Source organism: Podarcis filfolensis, assembly GCF_964270895.1.
Source record: "Podarcis filfolensis genome assembly, chromosome: 2".
NCBI lineage: Eukaryota > Metazoa > Chordata > Lepidosauria > Squamata > Lacertidae > Podarcis > Podarcis filfolensis.
Genome location: NC_139605.1, coordinates 95,070,827 through 95,089,116, shown reverse-complemented (window position 1 = coordinate 95,089,116; position 18,290 = coordinate 95,070,827). Strand labels below are relative to the sequence as shown.

The following is an 18,290-nucleotide window of genomic DNA, read 5'->3' as shown; positions in this document are numbered from 1 at the left end:
TCTGTATTAGTCTCAATGTTCACAGCTGACTTCCCTTCTGATTATATCAATAGAAAAGGTGAAAAACATTTCCACTTTGTTTTCTGTTATGGGGTGTTTTTTGGGTTTTTGGCAAAACAGAACAGACACATTACTTTAGTCTTTCTTTTTAAGATGTGCATTTTATTCCTCACTTGCTAAATTTACATTAAACTTTTTACACCTTGTTTAGTAAGGAATTTTCATTGGAATCCTACTTCATTTGTAAGCTTTCCCTATCATAGATCAATCTAATTCCTGCACTTGTAAGGAGACTGTGGTTTGTGCTGATTGTACGTATTTACACAAGAGACTAATTATCAGAGCATCAAAGAACAAATAAGACACATAAATATTAAAGCCTTTTGTGACTTTTAGCAATCACCCTTAAAAGATATTATCATTTTCCCTAACATTTTAAAAACACACCTTTTCTAGTAGGACTAAAATATTACCACCCACCCAATATGATTCCTACCATTTGGCGATGCAAGAAGCTGTCTCCTTTCTCAATATGTTCTGTGAGAGAATTCGACACATCAGGGTACACAGCAAGAATCCTGGAAAGGTTTTGCAGACGACTCCTAAACTGACGGTAACAAAGATGGATAAAGGGGAAGGGCAGCGCCCTCTCTTCTGCACTGGAAGAAGCAGCCTTCATTTCCTCCATACATGATAAGAGAGCTGTCTGCAGCAACTAGAAATTGAAAAACAATGTCACTGGAAGCAAATCTTGTGCGGTAATATCTACAGATTCTTATGTAGGTGAGACTTTTATCTTTAGAATTGTAACACATTCAGGAAAACTGTTTCAATCACAAATGTTTGTATTACTGGGGTAAAATGTATCTCACCCCACAGGTACCTGCAGGAATTTTTCTTACTTTTGTTTACAGCAGTTGGGTGTGTACACTTTGGAGCTAGTTTACCTGAAAACGCATTTCAAAGTTTAATTTTTGGCGAACTCATCTGAACACAGAAGACAGACATTAAACCTCCTTAGATGCAAATGCCTTGCTTAGGCTGCTGTCATTCCATAGATGCAAATGCCTTGCTTAGGCTGCTGTCATACCGTAGGGAATTTTCCAGTAGATAGAAGGTAGAGTCAAAATAAAGTAGGAGGGGATATTTTGTGCATTGATCTACTTGCCATGCTACTGTAAAATGAAAGTGAAGGGGAAGAAACCCCTCTAGTGTTGTAATGATTTCAACCCAAAGAAACACCCCCAAGGGTTGGAAGTCGAAATCATGTTTTTAAGTCATCCTAAGGGATAAATCCAGGACAGGAGGTTATATGTGCAGGCGTATTTAAGTAGCTACACCTCAAGATCCCCGAGCTAATGCAGTGAGAGAATACTGAACATGAAACAGCTAGGACAGGGAAGTGGGATCAAAATCCTACTTGTTGAGATCTAATAACATGAGCTTTCAAGCAGTCTGGAATTTTCTTCATTCAGATAAAACAAATGTGTGCAATCACCATCACATTCCATATCTGTGTGATATTCATCTACTTTCGTGATAATCAAATGCCAGCCATATGCTGCTGAAGTATGTGTTTCAGTCAAACACTACAGCACACAACTCCTGGGCATTACAACTGGCACACACACTGTTCTAAGCATCTTGATGTCTCGTGTTGCGGTACTTACCTTTAGCTCTTTATGAGAAGAAACGCCCATTGTCAGGAGGATGAAGTCTCTGACGTAACAGTGAAAAAGGTGCTCCCTCTCTTCCTCAGGGAGATCAGCAATATATTGCCCCAGTGGTTTCTTCTGAAAGATGCTTACAAATCTGTCTGTAGGACAACAGTAGAATGGGAATATTTAAGTTATATGAGAATCTTAATTACTATAGCATCTCACCAGTGCTACTTTATTAAAGCATGTTGCTGTTTAATTTTCCCATAACACTGGAGACTGCTTTGTTGTTTACAGTGGCTGGTCAAGATTCCCTGCTAAATCTCCTAAACTATCTATTTTAATATAAAACCTGGCATGCCAAGTTTGGGCAAAGATTTGAGCAGGGGGCAGAACTGTGTCTCATTTTAGCAATGTTTTTAGTAGTCATCAGTACCCCAAATTATTTTTAGCAAGACCCCTCAAGCCATAACAAGCTGCTTCTGGCTATTTCCATATGGGAGGGGACAAATAATCCCTCAATGAATGAAAGTGTTGAGGGGGTCCACAGAGCTGTAGAGGCTAGCCTCACATACTGCCATTCTCTCACACCAACCCCATACTCCCCTCACAAATGTTTGTCAGAGAGAGTTTTCCCAGGTTATAGATGCATGTGTAGAAAGCTCATCTACACATGAGGAGAGACACAAGCCAATCCGGGATCCCTCCTACTGATAATTCTGTGTGTTCCCTCTGGATTCTCACCTTCATTGCCAGGGATGTATTGAGCTTGAATCCAAAGATCTTCCAAATAATCTTTTATCTTCCAGCTGAAGGGCATTTCATTGCCAGCACCTGGTGATTTCTTAAAGTAGCTCTGCACCAGAATAGTCTCAGTTTGGGAACTGGGCAAGACACAGGTAAATTAAGTTAGCAAGCTAGAGATATCCCATTACTAAGCAGGAAGCTCAGTGTTTTGTTTCAGCACTTAGAAAGAAGCAGGGAAAGAGTTATGTTTACCAATCCTTGAGTTTTGATCTCTCAAAAAAGCATTTGATAACCACAACATTATTCCTTTAAGGAGAGGAAAACAGCAGCTAGATCTGGCTCGTAAGTCATGCCCACTGAGAAATGTGCTGCCAAAGGACTGGAATAACTCTTACAACGTATGGCAAATATAAAGCTAAATTAATAGAACACGCCAACAAAGGTCCGTATAGTAAAAGCCATGGTTTTCCCAGTAGTGATGTATGGAAGTGAGAGCTGGACCATAAAGAAGGCTGATCGTCGAAGAATTTATGCTGTTGAATTATGGTGCTGGAGGAGACTCTTGAGAGTCCCATGGACTGCAAGAAGATCAAACACATCCATTCTTAAGGAAATCAGCCCTGAGTGCTCACTGGAAGGACAGATCCTGAAGCTGAGGCTCCAATACTTTGGCCACCTCATGAGAAGAGAAGACTCCCTGGAAAAGACCCTGATGTTGGGAAAGATGGAGGGCACAAGGAGAAGGGGACGACAGAGGACGAGATGGTTGGACAGTGTTCTCGAAGCTACAAACATGAGTCTGACCAAACTGCGGGAGGCAGTGGAAGACAGGAGTGCCTGGCATGCTCTGGTCCATGGGGTCACGAAGAGTCGGACACGACTAAACGACTAAACAACAACAACAACAACAATAGAACACGCGATGTAAGAAGACATAAGATACTTGCCGAAGGGGTGGAGGGAGGTCAGAAGCTCGGCAGAGCTAAAGGTAACTATGTGACATATGTGTATCATAAGTGTATGCTTAATGAAAATAATAAAAATTTATTGGCAAGAGAGAGAGAGAGAGAGAGAGAGAGAGAGAGAGAGAGAGAGAGAGAGAGAGAGAGAAATGTGCTGCCAAAACATCATGGCATACAACTGGCATGTTTTTTTGTTTTGTTTTTTGGGCTAACCGAATAAGCAGCTTTCAAGATAAGTCCCTCACATGGAATCAAAATCACATTCACCATTCACATTTTTGCAAGCCATCAATTCATTGGCAACCATTCATGCCTTCTTTATGCCACTTACTTGTTCTGGCCCATAATGTAAGGGATGTCCAGCAGCTTGAGATCATTAAAGATGAATAGCCACAGAGCTTTCACACACTTTTCTGTTGTTGGTCTGACCAATAGGTCCAGGTTGCAGTCACTGTCTAGGACAGACAACATATAGGCCATAAATGGAGTCACCACACTCTGGACCCGCTTCCACAGGGTGTCTCTGCAAGTGTCAAGAGAGGTAAAGGAAACAAAAAGGCAATACCCAATATTAAGAAAGGCATAAACTCCTTCAGGAACATTCTGATTGAACATCTCAAGGGAGAATGTTATGGAGAAAAGTGCTTGTGGAATGTTCTCCCTAGGGACGTTCATCTGGCATTTTCATTATATGTTTTCAGGCGCCCAGCAAAAAGGTTTCTCTTCAATCAGGCCTTTGGTTGATTAACATTCTACAGTCTTTTAAATGTGTTTGGTTGGAGGGAGGTATTTTTGTTGTTGTTGTTTATGTTTAGTTTTGCTTTTATCTTGTATTTTTATCTTGTGAACTGCCTTGAGATCTGTTGATGAAGGAACCTAATTCTGCATTTCAACTATTCCTAGAACCTGTCAAATTGTGTCTTTGAAGCAAAGTAAATACATATTTTACTTCCAGGATTAATGGTACCAGCAAAAATGGATTCAAATCCTTTGAAAGACAGCCAAATATTAACATAGCTTCCAGTGAACGCTTTTGATTTCAGTATTGTACCCAGTTACACTCACTGCAATGTACTGAACAGCTGAGATCTAAAGAAGAACACAGCTTTTTAGGCTCCTGCAAACACATTTAGAGATCAGGGGACCCCTCTGAAGCAGCACTTGATATAGTTGCAAGTAAAATCAGCACCCCCTCCACGTACACTTAAAATATCCTAAACATGTATGTACAAAGAGCTTCCTCGATAATGACTTATCTTTTTTAGAGCTGGAAAAAGTGTAGTGATTTAACTACTGTGTATACCTGAAAGTTCCTGCTTCTTGGAGGGCATTGAGGTTTGATGCCTCTCGGCGTACCCACTCTTTCATGGTGTAAACATTTTCTTCTTGCTTCCCCAAAAGGCTCAACAGGCGAGTCTTTGTTATCTTCAGGAAGGAGGCTGAGGGGAAAGACAGCATAAAATTTGCCAACTGGCACTACTTATGGTTAAATTTCAAGTTCTGAAGCAAAAGCTCTGCACAGTACAAATTAATTTTAGCTTCCCCCTTCTTCTGTTATGAATGTTCCCTATGAAATTATAATTTATAGAGCTGCAGGAATGGCTGTATAGTTAAGCAGTTACATTTATCAATATTCTATTATAAAATATGGAAAATCTATTTAGGACATAAATATATTTATTTATTGCATTTATATCCCATCATTCTGTGAAGGCACACAAGGTAAGTTACAGTTTTAAAATACTTTTTAAAACCCCCACAAATGAACAAATATCACAAAATATACAGACAATTCCCAATTTACATGGGGGTTATGTTCCAGGCCTCTGTGCATGTAACTGAAATCACATATATTGGGAGCACCCTGGAGAGTAGGCCTGGGCGATATATCAATATATCACCAAGGACCGGTTTGAAGGCCCATAGCGCAATATCGCCTTCACCCAGCGGTATATTGCGAGGGAAATCACCGCTGCTCTAAGTCCCTCCATCACCAGTGCCTGGTGTGCTGAGCAGAAAACAATTTGCAGCTGGAGATTATTATACAGCTGGAAATTATTATACTCACAGAAGCCAAAGGTGGGGAAGGAGACTTCTTTAAACTACTCCGCAATGAGGGTCAGGTGGTTGCATGAAGCCCACCCCCCACCTTGCGTGAACCTGAGAGGCATCAGAGCTTACTCAGTTGGGGGGCAGGAGGCTTCCCTCTCCCCTCTCAGCTGAGTGGTTCAATGAAGCCCTACTGGAGAGTCCCTCCTGGCTCACAAGGAGACCCTCCCCCGAGCCCGAAGAAGATATCCTCTTTGGGCTCTGGGGTCTCCTCACAAGCCTGAGGCGCAGAGGGGCTTTGCTGAGGCCTCCTGTCTAACAGCTGGTGTGTGGGCTAGAGCAGCAGCTAAAGTCGCTTCCCCACACATCAGCTCTGCAAGTCGCCCTGTCCCTCCAGTGGGACAGGGAGATCCAAAATTACAAATTTTGATCCGGATCTGTGGAACAGATCAATCTGGCCCAAACTGGGACCCAACCCAAATCGGATTGAGGAGGCGGCCTGCACATTCCTATACCTTCCACTTCCAAGTGCTTCTAGTCCTTCATACCTTTTATGTCATCTTCCTGAGACAGAAGGCTAAGGAGGATTTCAATTCTCTTAGTACTGCGGCTGGCATCCTCGTTTTGATCCCTTAGCATGCCCACAGCTCTTTGCACACAGCTCCGTAGAAGAATGGTGGTGTCCAAGACTTGGGTCTTTCCAGGAATAGCAGGAAAGAAAAAAGACGATTAGTATCCTGCAACAGCACAAACCAAAGTCCAAGCCACAGGCTACCCTCGTAAAGAAAGAATACATATGGTAATTGTTGGAGGTCCTCCTTGCAGGACTTTTGTCAAGAAATCTGCTCAGGAAAGAGCAATCACATCCAGATAACACACAAAAAAAGAGCCGGTCATGTTGTTATGCTAACCAAAATAAATATATATTGCTAAAGGTTGGTGACTAGTAACGTCCATGGCGCTTTAGCAAAAGCAGGTGGCAAAGCAAGGATAGAGTGAATGCTGTAGGGGAGGCGATATATTCAGTTCAATTATTCTGGAGGTGATTAAAGGAAGGTAGTGGCTTGATTATAAATGTTCTCTGTGAAGAGGACTAGGCTAGTACAAGTGCAATATATTGTTAAAGAGCAAAAAACAAAACAAAAACAACAAAAACCAGAATGGAATTAGTATTCCTATATAATTTAGAATGAGATAGGGAAAAAATTAAAAATACTAAAAGAATCATGTTCTTGGAAGTGCTTTATTGTCTGTTCCCAATGTCTGTAAGAAACTTTATTTTGTATCAGAGATTCATGGAGCAGGCACAAATAGGCTCCATCTAGCCCCAAAGAAACAAGGGATAGAATTAAACACATTGGATCTAAACTTACGGTCAGTTTTTGGGTTTCAGATGTTGCTGACCTCTCCACCCCCATCTCATCTTTCTTTTCTTCCATTCCCTCCATTATCACAGCTGCAACCACAAAGAAGGTGTCATACAGGGATGCAAGTTGCCTGCTGATAAACTTAGGGCAAGAATAGTCAATATAACACTGTCCAGTTATTGCTGGACTACAACTCCACCATCCCTGATCATTGGTAGGGTTGGTGGGGGCTGGTGTAGTCCTTCGTTCAACAGTGTAAGCTCAAATTATTCTGTCAAAATTTGATGCTGCATACATATATAAAACACAAGACATACAGACATGCCTAGATGTTTTCTCACTTGTGTACTGTCTCTCAACATGCATTTATTCACATTCTTACTTTCAGAAAAGAGCTGGCTGATGGTGACATTTCTCAGGGCAGTTACATCAGAGATAATATCCTTGGATTTCCTCAGGTCATCAATATGCACAGACTGCCACAACCCTAGCAACAGAAAACAAGAGCATTTCTTGGTGGTCGGACCTCTTTACATTGTCAAGCTGCAGTAACCGAAACTGATCCCACAAATCTCAATCTGATGTTTCTCTGTGCACCTCTACAGGACCTGCCCTATCTGTGGTACCTTTTATTCACAACGTGCTTTGAAAATCCATTACAGCACTCCTCAGAGTGGTTAGCTGTTCATCATCCAAAAGAGCTCTGAAGGGTGGTTTAACAAGGTAATAGTGGCAGAGAAGTAAGGTTTGTTTGCAGTTGCCACCGCCACATGGCAAGTGTGATTATGCACTCTCAGCAGCGCTCAGTCGCTTTGGACTGAGACTTACGGTACACCACCAGACTAGCAGTCATCCAGCCTGTTCCAAAGCCCTGAGCTCCTTGGGAAATAAAGGCTAGATGGCCATCATAACTCAGCACAAGTCCACTGTTAGCTTATTATACGATGGCGATTAATAATAAAAAATGCACAGATAATTCTACCTCCTTGAAATCCTACATAGGAACTTCCTCCTTCAGCTCGTGACAGTTTAGTGATGAAGAACACAAACACGGAGGTTTCACCCTGATCTGTTTTGTTGATTTCGTTAACAACTGAGTATCTGCAAGGGGGAGGAAATGGCTTCCATCAGTTTCACGCGGCAGGGTTAAATACCCATCATAAAGCACCCACCAATCAATCAACATCTCCCATCATTATTTCAGTATTCATAAAGCTTACATTTCCACTCCATCCAACATAAAGTATTAGGATGCCTACTAAGTATTACATACACCATAAGAACACAAGAAAAGCCTACTGGATCAGGACAATGGCCCATCTAGTACAGCATCCTGTTCTTGCTGTGGCCCAGCAAATGCCTATAGGTAGCCTGCAAGAAGGAACTGAGCACAACAGCACTCTCTCCTCCTGTGGTTTCTAGAAACAGGTATTCATAAGGCATATTGCCTTCCACAGGGGAGGTACTACGTATCCATCAGGATTACCAGCCACTGGCAGCCTCAGCCTCCATGAATTTGTCCAATCCTCTTTCAAAGCCATCCAAACTAGAGGCCACCAGTGCCACTTGTGGGAGCCAATTCTTTTGTCTGTCCTAAATCTTCCCAACAACTGACTTCACTGGATACCCATGAGTGGTAGTATTATGAAAGAGGGAGAAAAGCTGTTCACTATCAATTTTCTCCATGCCACACATAACTGTATGTACATTTACTCACCATTTCTAAAATGTCTGAAATGCTACAACTTTTCCTCATGGGGAAAAGTTCAGCCATCTGCTGAACTTTTTTCAACTTTACAATACAGTCAAATCTCGGTTGTCCAATGTCTCGGCTGCCGAATGTTTTGGAAACCGAACGCCAACAACCCAAAAGTGACTGCTTCTGTTTTTGAACATGCCTCGGAATGGCGTCCAAGGAGTGTTTCTCATTTTTTCCCCCAATTAGATTTGCCAGCTGCCCTTTGATCCTCAGTTTTCGAAAGTTTTGGAAGTCGAACAGACTTCCAGAACGGATTACGTTAAAAAACCGAGGTGCCACTGTATTGCTTTTGGATCAACAGGGCCAGAACTCTGCACAGTATTCCAAATATAGTTGCACCTTAGATTTGTATAATGACATTATAATATTGGCAGTTTTACTTTCAGTTCCTTTCCTAATGATCCCTAGCATGGAAGTGGCCTTTTTCACAGCTGCCACATGGTTAGTCACCTCTGCCCAATCTTCACTCCCCTATATTTCTTAGAGCTTATGCCAGACCTTGGGGGGGGAACCCCCAACCCTTTATTTACACTATATGTCATCTATGCCTATTAGCCCTGTGCTCAATATTGCTCTAATGAAAACACTGAAAAATGCATCATGCATGCCACTTAACATGCAACATACCTGGCTGAAGCGACGAGCTGGGCACTGAGAGATCCATTTTCAAAGTGTGTCTGAATAATCAGGATTTTACTTCCAGACGTAGCATCTAGAAAATTGCTGGAAGAAAAACCCAAAGATTGCACCAAACTGGTTGGATGTATGTGTTGTTTAAAGGCTTTTTATTTAGCAAGAAAGCAGAAAAATAATTGAACTAAAATCCAGTGCCAGTAAATACACATAAAAGAAGTCAGGTTAACAATAAAACTGAATGAACATCTGCATGACAAAATCATTCATATTGTCTGTTCCTAATTGACTGGGCATACTTGCCTCAATTGCTAGTGTTTATGGAAGAGAATATTCTTAGTGCGGTCCTTTGTGTAAGCCAATGGAAAGGCTACTGGCTGCAGATGTCCCCTGGCACTGCAGGCAATTTAAGGTTGTAGCCTACCAAGTTCTACTCTGAAGTTAATGAACCCACTGAAGTTTATGAATATAAATTAGTCTATTAACTTGAATGTTTCTTTTTTGAGTAGGATTAGGATTGGATGCAACCCATCATGTAGAATTCAGCTAAGTTTTTCTCAGGGTATACCAACTGTATGGGGGACGTGGGAGGCGCTGTGGGTTAAACCACAGAGCCTAGGACTTGCCGATCAGAAGGCAGGGTTCGAATCTGCGCAACAGGGTGAGCTCCCGTTGCTCGGTCCCTGCTCCTGCCAACCTAGCAGTTCGAAAGCACGTCAAAATGCAAGTATCGCTCCGGCGGGAAGGTAAACAGCATTTCCGTGCACTGCTCTGGTTTCCCAGAAGCGGCTTAGTCATGCTGGCCACATGACCAGGAAGCTGTACGCCAGCTCCCTCGGCCAATAAAGCAAGATGAGCACCGCAACCCCAGAATCGGTCACGACTGGACTAATGGTCGGGGGTGCCTTTACCTTTACCTATACCAACTGAAATTAATAAACAGGACTAAGTTAAGTCCATTAGATTCTGGTATACTCTTAATAAAAGTCAGCTGAACACCATGCTATGTCTATAAGGACATTGGACACTCACCGAATCTCTTTCAAAAATGAGTATTCTGTGTCAAACTGTTGCAAGAACAGAACTTTGAGGCTGCCCAACTCGCCTTGTACTTCCGCCTTCAAAGTCTCTGTATCTGCTGCTGTCAGGAGCCTGGAGAAAGTAGAAATCTAACAGGAAAGAAGAAATCGAGTTTCAGGGGTTGGGGAAGAATATGGTTCAGAACACATTTAAAGGTGGACTTACATGATTTGCACTTTCCAAGACAGTATGTGAACTGAAACACTTGTGTGAAAGTCACATTTGTCTGAATTTTGCAATGCAGTTCAAGGAAATCTCTACACAAATACATATTTCAGGGTTAAGTGTGCATTTAAGTGCATATATTAGTGAAAATAATACACAAAAATCAATTATATTATGGAAATTGCTTGCAAAACTGTGTATATTTTTGTCAAAACTCCGTGCAAAAATGTGTTCATTAGGAGAAATTTACATTAAAATGCTGGTGAATTTTCATAAATTCATTCAAAAATGGAAAAATGAGCAACTAAGCAACTAAAGAGGACAGAATGTGGTTTGCTGTGCAAATATTTAATTCCTGATCTAGGTACTTTATTATTATTATTATTAATAATAATACAGCACTATCTGTGTGTACTTTGCAAAGTACAAAAAGGTAAGTGCCTGTCATGAGAGCCATGCAATTAATGAAAGGAAATAAAAAGGATAGATGGGGAAAATGTATTCCATTCAATCACACACATTTAGACTTAGCAGGTTTTGCATTTGGTATAAAGGAAAATATGGCATTGATGAAGAGATTTGATGTGGGAAATATTTCCATATGCCAAAATGCCCATACATTTCTCAAAATGCAGCCTCATGGCATCCTCAAGGAGTACAAATTCTTAATGTGCTTTTTAAAAAAAACACAAATAAATATTATGGAACAACTCACCTCAGTAAAGATTGTGTGACCCCTAGACTTTGTCCCAAGGCAAGCACGAAGGAACTCTGCAAGAGAAGTGTGATGTTGCTGCTGAAAGTATACCCTGGCCAAGTCATCTGCCACAAAGGAACCCAGCTGTGAATCACCAAGGCGGACTACAGAATCGGGCGTTGCACAGTTTAACAGGACCAACTTGGCTTCTTCTTGTACTTTTCGCATCAGTTCCTGAGGGGAAGCATCCATTTTCAGCTTCTCCATCACCTGCAAGACAACTGAGGCACAGGTGTCAGGATGGTAGCCAACAAAGACATCAGAAGGGGTATATTTCTGCTGGCCCATAAAGTATTTTTCTGTTTCAACTGTTGTGAAGCTGTCCACCCATTTCTTCAATTCTTCCACAGTGTCTCTTTGCCTCTTGCCCAACACAGTATTGATGTCTAGGTAGTGCTTTTCAAGCCTGTTGATCAACGGGATGGGGAAATGTTTGTAGACCACCTCTTTCTCCTCAATGACAATCAAACGGAACTTAGGGTGCACTCTGCATTTCACTCGATGGGTCCCCAAGCCCAAGTCAACATACTTTTGACCAGCAAGTTGAACGTAATACTGGTTGAGGGCATCGTAGAGGCTTTCATACAGATTCTGCAGGTTGAGAAGAATGACCATCTGCCCTGTCTCCATACAGATCTTCACTCGGTTGATGTTTCTGCAGATCTGGGTGTATTCCTGGTCTTTGGGAAAACTGGAACCAAAAATAATTTCTGGCTGCTGTGTATCTTTGAAAAAAGCCTGCTGCAGGATCTGGAGGGCTGCATAATTTTCCGTCAACACCAGCAGGTAACGGCATTCACCATCCTCATAGTCACTGTAAATGTTCTGCTGAACTAGATCAATTGTACCAATGTCCTCACGGATGACATCTCCTTTATCCGAGAACCTAGACATAAAAATGTTCAAGGCCTCAATACCTTCTTTACCACTGAAATTACGGAGAACTATCTCTGCTAGTTCACAGGGAGCTGGCTCTCTTTTCAGTTTTTTGGTTAAAGCAAACACCATTTTTATGAGACTGTAATAATCACGCAACCCAAAGAACTCCTTGCCTTGGGTCTTGCAAATTTCCTCATAAGCACTTGCAAAGATGGGAAAGAAACGGTCAACTTTGTGCAGGACGGCACGTTCTGAAGAGCAGATACCCTTTGCGCTTTCTATGAGCTCCTTCTCGTTTGGTTCTCCACGGGATACAAAGATGCCTCGATTCATCTTAGCTGGATCCAGCGCCCAGTTAGAGATTCCAATGAAGCCAACTTTTTTATGAGGGAGTGGATCATCATCAACACAGCCATCTTCTAAGAGCGGGTGAAGGGTCTTCAGAGGCATTTTGGGGGAGTCTTCAGCCAAGCCAATTTCATCTAACACCACCACAGAGACATACTCCTTTAGGTTCTTTCCTTCTTGGAAGCGGGCACAATGCTTGAAAGTGTTGATGATTCCCTCAGGCGTAGAGTGTGGGCTGCACTGAAAGGACACCAAATGGATTTGCTTCAGTTCCTTATAAAGCTCAGTATATGCTGCTTGGCCTTGCATGGCATCAGCCACAATCGTTTTGGCAAGAGATTTGGAACTGCCAGGCTTGCCAATGAGAAACAAGGGGATTTTAAGTTCAATGCAGATAACCATCATAAAAACATTTTCCTTCAGTGCCACGTTCTTGGCGATCGTTTCCCTCAGAGGTAGGTCACTCAAGAAAAGATCCTGAACTAAGCCAATTTCTTCAAGGATTCCCTTTTCATTATCATATGGCTCTGGAAGGATGGTGCTGATGACTCTGCGGTACTCCTTTTTCCTTTCCAGGGAAGCATGGTAGCAAACACCCACTGAAAGAACCAAGGACCAAATGACTGGGTCTCGCTGGACAAAACCTTTAGCTGCCTTCCTCTCTGCAACTTGCTTCTCCAGATGTTTCATTAGTAGTTCACTGTGGCTGTGGAACCACTTGAAGACTTCCATGCAGCGTTCCACATCCCTGAGGCTGATAAAGCTGCATTCATCATTCCTTTGCCTCATATACGTCTGAGACTCAAAAAGCACATCTGTTATTAACTGGAGCTCAACATCAGACATTGGTATTGACCTAGTAAGTCTTTGCACAATCTGCTGTATATAGAGTTTTTCAGTAACGTTGTTCAACTGTCCAAAATCCCACACTAGAGGGATCATGCTAGGAGGGAGCGCATGGACACGGTATACCAGCTGCCTAAGAGGAATGGAGCCAAGCTTTTCCTTGGTCTCCTGTGCTTTGACACGGTAGCCTAAGCCAGCCGATTCCAAGCGCTGAATCATTTCCCCTGTATGCTTGCGATAAGGATTGCATGCAGCTATGATTTGCAAACCTGAGTTGTGGACCAAAGGCTGTCCTTCAACTGTGCGATCACACAAGACTTCCTTGATGCTGCTGACAGCTTCAGTGGTGTTGGCTTCATCAAAAAACAGGATGGTGTCAAACTGGTATTGTTGTTTATTGTCAATAGCAATGTCTTCTGCTTCCCTGACTTTGGCATAGATTGCATCTGCTGTGGTGCCTCCATGGACCTTGACAAGCTTCATGTTATCGGCATCAGCACCGCTCCTACGTAGTTCACACAGGAATTTTATTAGCCTGGTTTTTCCACAGCCAGTTTCTCCCATGAGGACAACAGGGATACCACACCTGAATCGCATTTCAATGGCAAGGATCTTTAGCATATTGTCTGTTGTGAGCTCATATGTTTCATCGGGATCCATTTGTCTTTGGAGCCCCAAAACTGTGCAAAGTGTCTCAATTTTTTTATTTCTAGGGAGTTCATCAAAATTAATGTTTAATGGAACTCTCTGATGCAGCAATCCCTCATACAGATCAGATGTCATCACACCTTCCCGGATGACATTTCCATTTAAGGGATTGATAGCATCGATGCTACCATTGACTCTTTTCCGAAGATGAAAGCCAATAAATGTCATACATATAGAGTCTTCGTTAAAGAATATATATGGGTGGGGCTCCGACTCCCACTTCTTCCTTAGAAGGAATGGAACAAGATCTCTTTCTGTGACTCCTTCCATGTCAAAAAACTTATTCCCAGGGCTTTCATCAGAAATATTTAGAGATGGTGTAGCAAAATCCTTTGCCATTAAAATCATAAATGTGACCACAAAATTTTTGAAGCCATGTAAAGCGTCGTGGACAAAAGCAGCATTACAGAACACCGAAGTTTCACAATTTCTCAGTTGAAGGTTCAAAAACCAAGCAAAGTTTCTCAGTTCTGACCAGGAAGGATCTATCACTCCACAATGGATCAGGAGCATCTGCAGGCACTCTTCTGGTGTCCCTTCAACAGAGCCTTCTTTATATTGGAATGTGTCAAGACAATCTCCTCTGCTAGATCTTCTCAAGTACTGGTAGGGTCTCTGAAAGGCTTCGCTACGGAACACTTCCTGATCTATACTTGGGTCTGAGCAATCATAGGACAGATTCCTCTGCATGTTCATTTCTAGGACTTCCTTGGGAGATCTGCAGGTTACTTTGGGGAACACATCCATGAAGTTGTATTTCAGTCCTGGAAAAGTCTAAAAGAAGAGGGGAAAGCAGTGAATAGGAAGGTATCATAAAGTGAAAGACTCTTGAATGTTATGACTGGACATTTATTTCTCCCTTATAAACTATGTTACGCCTCAAAATATTTCTATCCTCAAAACTCTTTACTTCCTGCTAGCTATCTGTTCTAACATTTATATGGGAAGGACTAATTAAAATTGCATGTATATTGGCTAAATTGGCCCCATAAGTCTGACAGGTAGAAATGGAGATCAAGTTCCAGCCCTTCATCCAATTCTGGAGCTCTCTGCAAAAAGGAGAAGCTAGATTAAAGCTGTGAAGGTGAACAAACCAACATAATTAAATTAAATTTCATTTTAATTTTAAGTCATATTTAGTTAAATAGTTCAGGATCATGGTTGATAATGGAGTATGACAGGGTGGGTTCTTAAATCCCAATGTATAACAAGTTTTAGGACTAAATGTAGAGTGAGCTGTGCATTTGTCCCCAGAGCCTACTATAAAGCATAGTGTTGGGAGAAGATTGAGCATGCTGGAACCTTGAGCTATACATTGCCCTCAACTTGTATATATAGATTTTTAACTTTTCCAGAGGTGAATTCTCATATAATAACCAACTAATATAATCTAAATGAAATAGATAAATGAACCAAATTGCTTAACCACAGGAAGCTGCCTTATATGGAGTAAGACAGCTAATTCATCTTGCATAGTACTGTCAACACTGGCTGGCAGTGGTTCTCCGGGATTTCAGGCAAAAGTCTTACCAGCTTACCTGGAGATGCTAGGGAGTGAACCTGGGACTTTTTGAATGCACAGAATTAGAGAGCCAGAGAGCACATATTAATTGGTTGGGTTGAGAGTTAAGGTAAGGGTTCATCTGTTATTTTTTAAAAGCTATTTAAGTCCTCCTATGCTAATAATACAGAATGAAAAATTAATTAAAGATTACTTTTCCGGCTAACAATGAGTGGTAAGGTAAAGGTAAAGGTAAAGGGACCCCAACCATTTGGTCCAGTTGTGACCAACTCTGGGGTTGCAGCGCTCATTTCACTTTACTGGCCGAGGGAGCCGGCGTACAGCTTCCGGGTCATGTCGCCAGCATGACTAAGCCAATTCTGGCGAACCAGAGCAGTGCACGGAAACGCCGTTTACCTTCCTGCTGGAGTGGTACCTCTTTATCTACTTGCACTTTGACATGCTTTCGAACCTCTAGGTTGGCAGGAGCTGGGACTGAGCAAAGGGAGCTCACCTCGTCATGGGGATTCGAACCCCCGACCTTCTGATCAGCAAGTCCTAGGCTCTGTGGTTTAACCCACAGCGCCACCCGTGTCCCTTAACAATGAGTGGTAGGTTTTGTTTATTAAATTGTAAATTAGACTTCTTTCAATATTTCCAAAGAGCCTCTATATTGAAAATTTGGGAACAAATAGTTTTATTTAAATATAATTGCTGATCAATATACAAATACTAATCAATCCACTGTCTAGAAATAATGTCAAATCCAAGCAATATACTAGTAAAAAGCTGCTAAGACCATTATTTCTAGGCATCTGACAACCTCCTTTTTGATCACAGAAAACTACAAAGAAAAATTAAACTTCAGAATTTCCCTAAGTAATAAACACTACAATAATCTTGACATTCTGCACGATTGTGATGTATATGAAACAATACAGTGGTTGTACTGTATTATCTATCTTGAAAAATATTTATTTAGGGTAAATATTTATATAGTCGTTACATATCTACATGTACTTACTGATCTCGTGCTTTTCTTTAATTGTGGTGATGGTTCAAGAATTTCTATAACATACAAATGACACTGTTTCCGCAGCCAGAGTTTCCCATCTATATTTATCAGGTGCTGTAAAACTAACAGCTTGAACAGAAATTCTGGAATTCCAGTCTGGACCTAGGAGAATACAGAAACTCAAGTAGATAAATTAGCGAGTAGAGATCATTTAATCAATATTTATTTATCCTGATTAGCCTACTGATATGATCCCAATTACATTAAGAGATGTCTTCCTGTCCACTCCCAGATCCTGCACAAGCTTCCCTTTCTTAGCCTATGGTCCTACAGATGATCCTGAACTCCAGTTCCCATCAGCTTCAAGCAACATGGCCAATATTCAAGGATGATGAAAGCTGTAGTCACTCCTGTTCAAAATCCTGCATGGCCTCCCTTTCTCTTATCTCTCCACTTAATACGCTCCTTCCTGAGACCTTTTTTAAAAAGCTAGTTATGAAAATGTTCCACAACATTTGATAACAACTTCTGCCAAAATAGCAATATACTCACTGAAGAGGTGATATCAAAATGAAATATCATGGGCTGTTTCTGGTTCTGATTTTCTAGGAATGGGAGGAGAGTTCTCATCACTTTGCCTTCATCCACATCTGGATCGATCAGCCTAATTGTTTTTAAGATTACTCCACGGCCTTGCAACTTTGCTTCCATTTTCTCTTGCAGCCTCTTTACATACAGAGATTTTCCTGTTATTAGTAACAACAACACCACATTTTATCAGTTCTTTTAACAGAGAGATAAGAACCCAGTGAACTGACTGGAAACTGAGGACATCCAGTGTTTGGACTTTTCCATCCACAACAAGAAAAAAGAAATCAAATTTAGATAAAAACATAAGAAAAGCACCGTTGGGTTAAATCAAGGGTGTACCTAGTTCAAAGTGGCAATCAAGATACTTACAGAAAAACCACAATAAGGCCTAAAGACAGCAACCCTAACCCAGTGTCTGCCCTGGTAATTCAATAACTGGTATTCAGAAACAGCAAACCTCATGTGAAAAGCACATCCTTTTTCTTGTCATGAATCCACTGCTAACCAATTTCATTGTATACCCCCAAACTCTAGCATGAAAGAGGCAGAAAAATATATCTAAAATCAATCCACTTTCTCTGTACCATGCATGGTTTTCCAAACCTCTATCCTGTCCCCCCCCCTTAGTTATTGAGTCTCCCAAAGCATGGAGAAACAAATGCTTTGTGTTGTCTGTTGAACCTCAGCAATGGGAACTTCTGATAATGACCTATACAGATATAATTACAAATCAGTTTGAAACCAGGGGAAAGTAGATCTGGGAGTCTAGATGTACTTAAAGGAACATTGCATACACATTGTGCATGAATACAACACATACTGTTAATCCCTTTCTTAATCTCCATTAAAAAAACCAAAACTGCTGCTGCATACTGAATTGACATTTTCATTCAGAAACCTAAGCAAGACCCCAAGATGTCTTTATTTTCTGGGTATCCACCACCCATTCAAACTACATTAGAATGCACTGTGGCAGTAGACTTTTTGCCTCAGTGGAAATTACTCATTTGCTATTTTGTTGTCCATTCATTCAATTTAGTGGGAAAAAAATTAACTCTTCAAAGCCTCATTCAAAGTCATCATTAATAGTTTGGTGTCACCCACAAACTAGACCCTCTCATTGTTTTTTTTACTCTGGAGTATGTATACTCTACGGAATGAAATGAAAGCTTTTGAAATGAAAGACCAACATGATATATCACAGAGTGGGTATCATCTAACAGGC

General features: G+C 41.3%; 1 protein-coding gene across 1 annotated transcript in view; it reads right to left on the bottom strand.

The window, feature by feature from the left end:
- The window catches only part of RNF213 (ring finger protein 213), an 88,907-nt gene that overhangs the window by 23,550 nt on the left and 47,067 nt on the right, over nucleotides 1–18,290 (bottom strand). The window contains exons 26-39 of the mRNA XM_083598468.1: nucleotides 17,027–17,220; nucleotides 16,484–16,636; nucleotides 11,136–14,732; nucleotides 10,208–10,344; nucleotides 9,170–9,265; nucleotides 7,766–7,884; nucleotides 7,166–7,270; nucleotides 6,790–6,872; nucleotides 5,965–6,112; nucleotides 4,671–4,806; nucleotides 3,699–3,890; nucleotides 2,403–2,542; nucleotides 1,671–1,816; nucleotides 497–715 (exon numbers count right to left, since the gene is read on the bottom strand). Of these exons, the coding sequence (XP_083454594.1) occupies nucleotides 497–715; nucleotides 1,671–1,816; nucleotides 2,403–2,542; nucleotides 3,699–3,890; nucleotides 4,671–4,806; nucleotides 5,965–6,112; nucleotides 6,790–6,872; nucleotides 7,166–7,270; nucleotides 7,766–7,884; nucleotides 9,170–9,265; nucleotides 10,208–10,344; nucleotides 11,136–14,732; nucleotides 16,484–16,636; nucleotides 17,027–17,220 (5,465 nt within the window). The remainder of the gene's footprint in view (nucleotides 1–496; nucleotides 716–1,670; nucleotides 1,817–2,402; nucleotides 2,543–3,698; nucleotides 3,891–4,670; nucleotides 4,807–5,964; nucleotides 6,113–6,789; nucleotides 6,873–7,165; nucleotides 7,271–7,765; nucleotides 7,885–9,169; nucleotides 9,266–10,207; nucleotides 10,345–11,135; nucleotides 14,733–16,483; nucleotides 16,637–17,026; nucleotides 17,221–18,290) is intronic.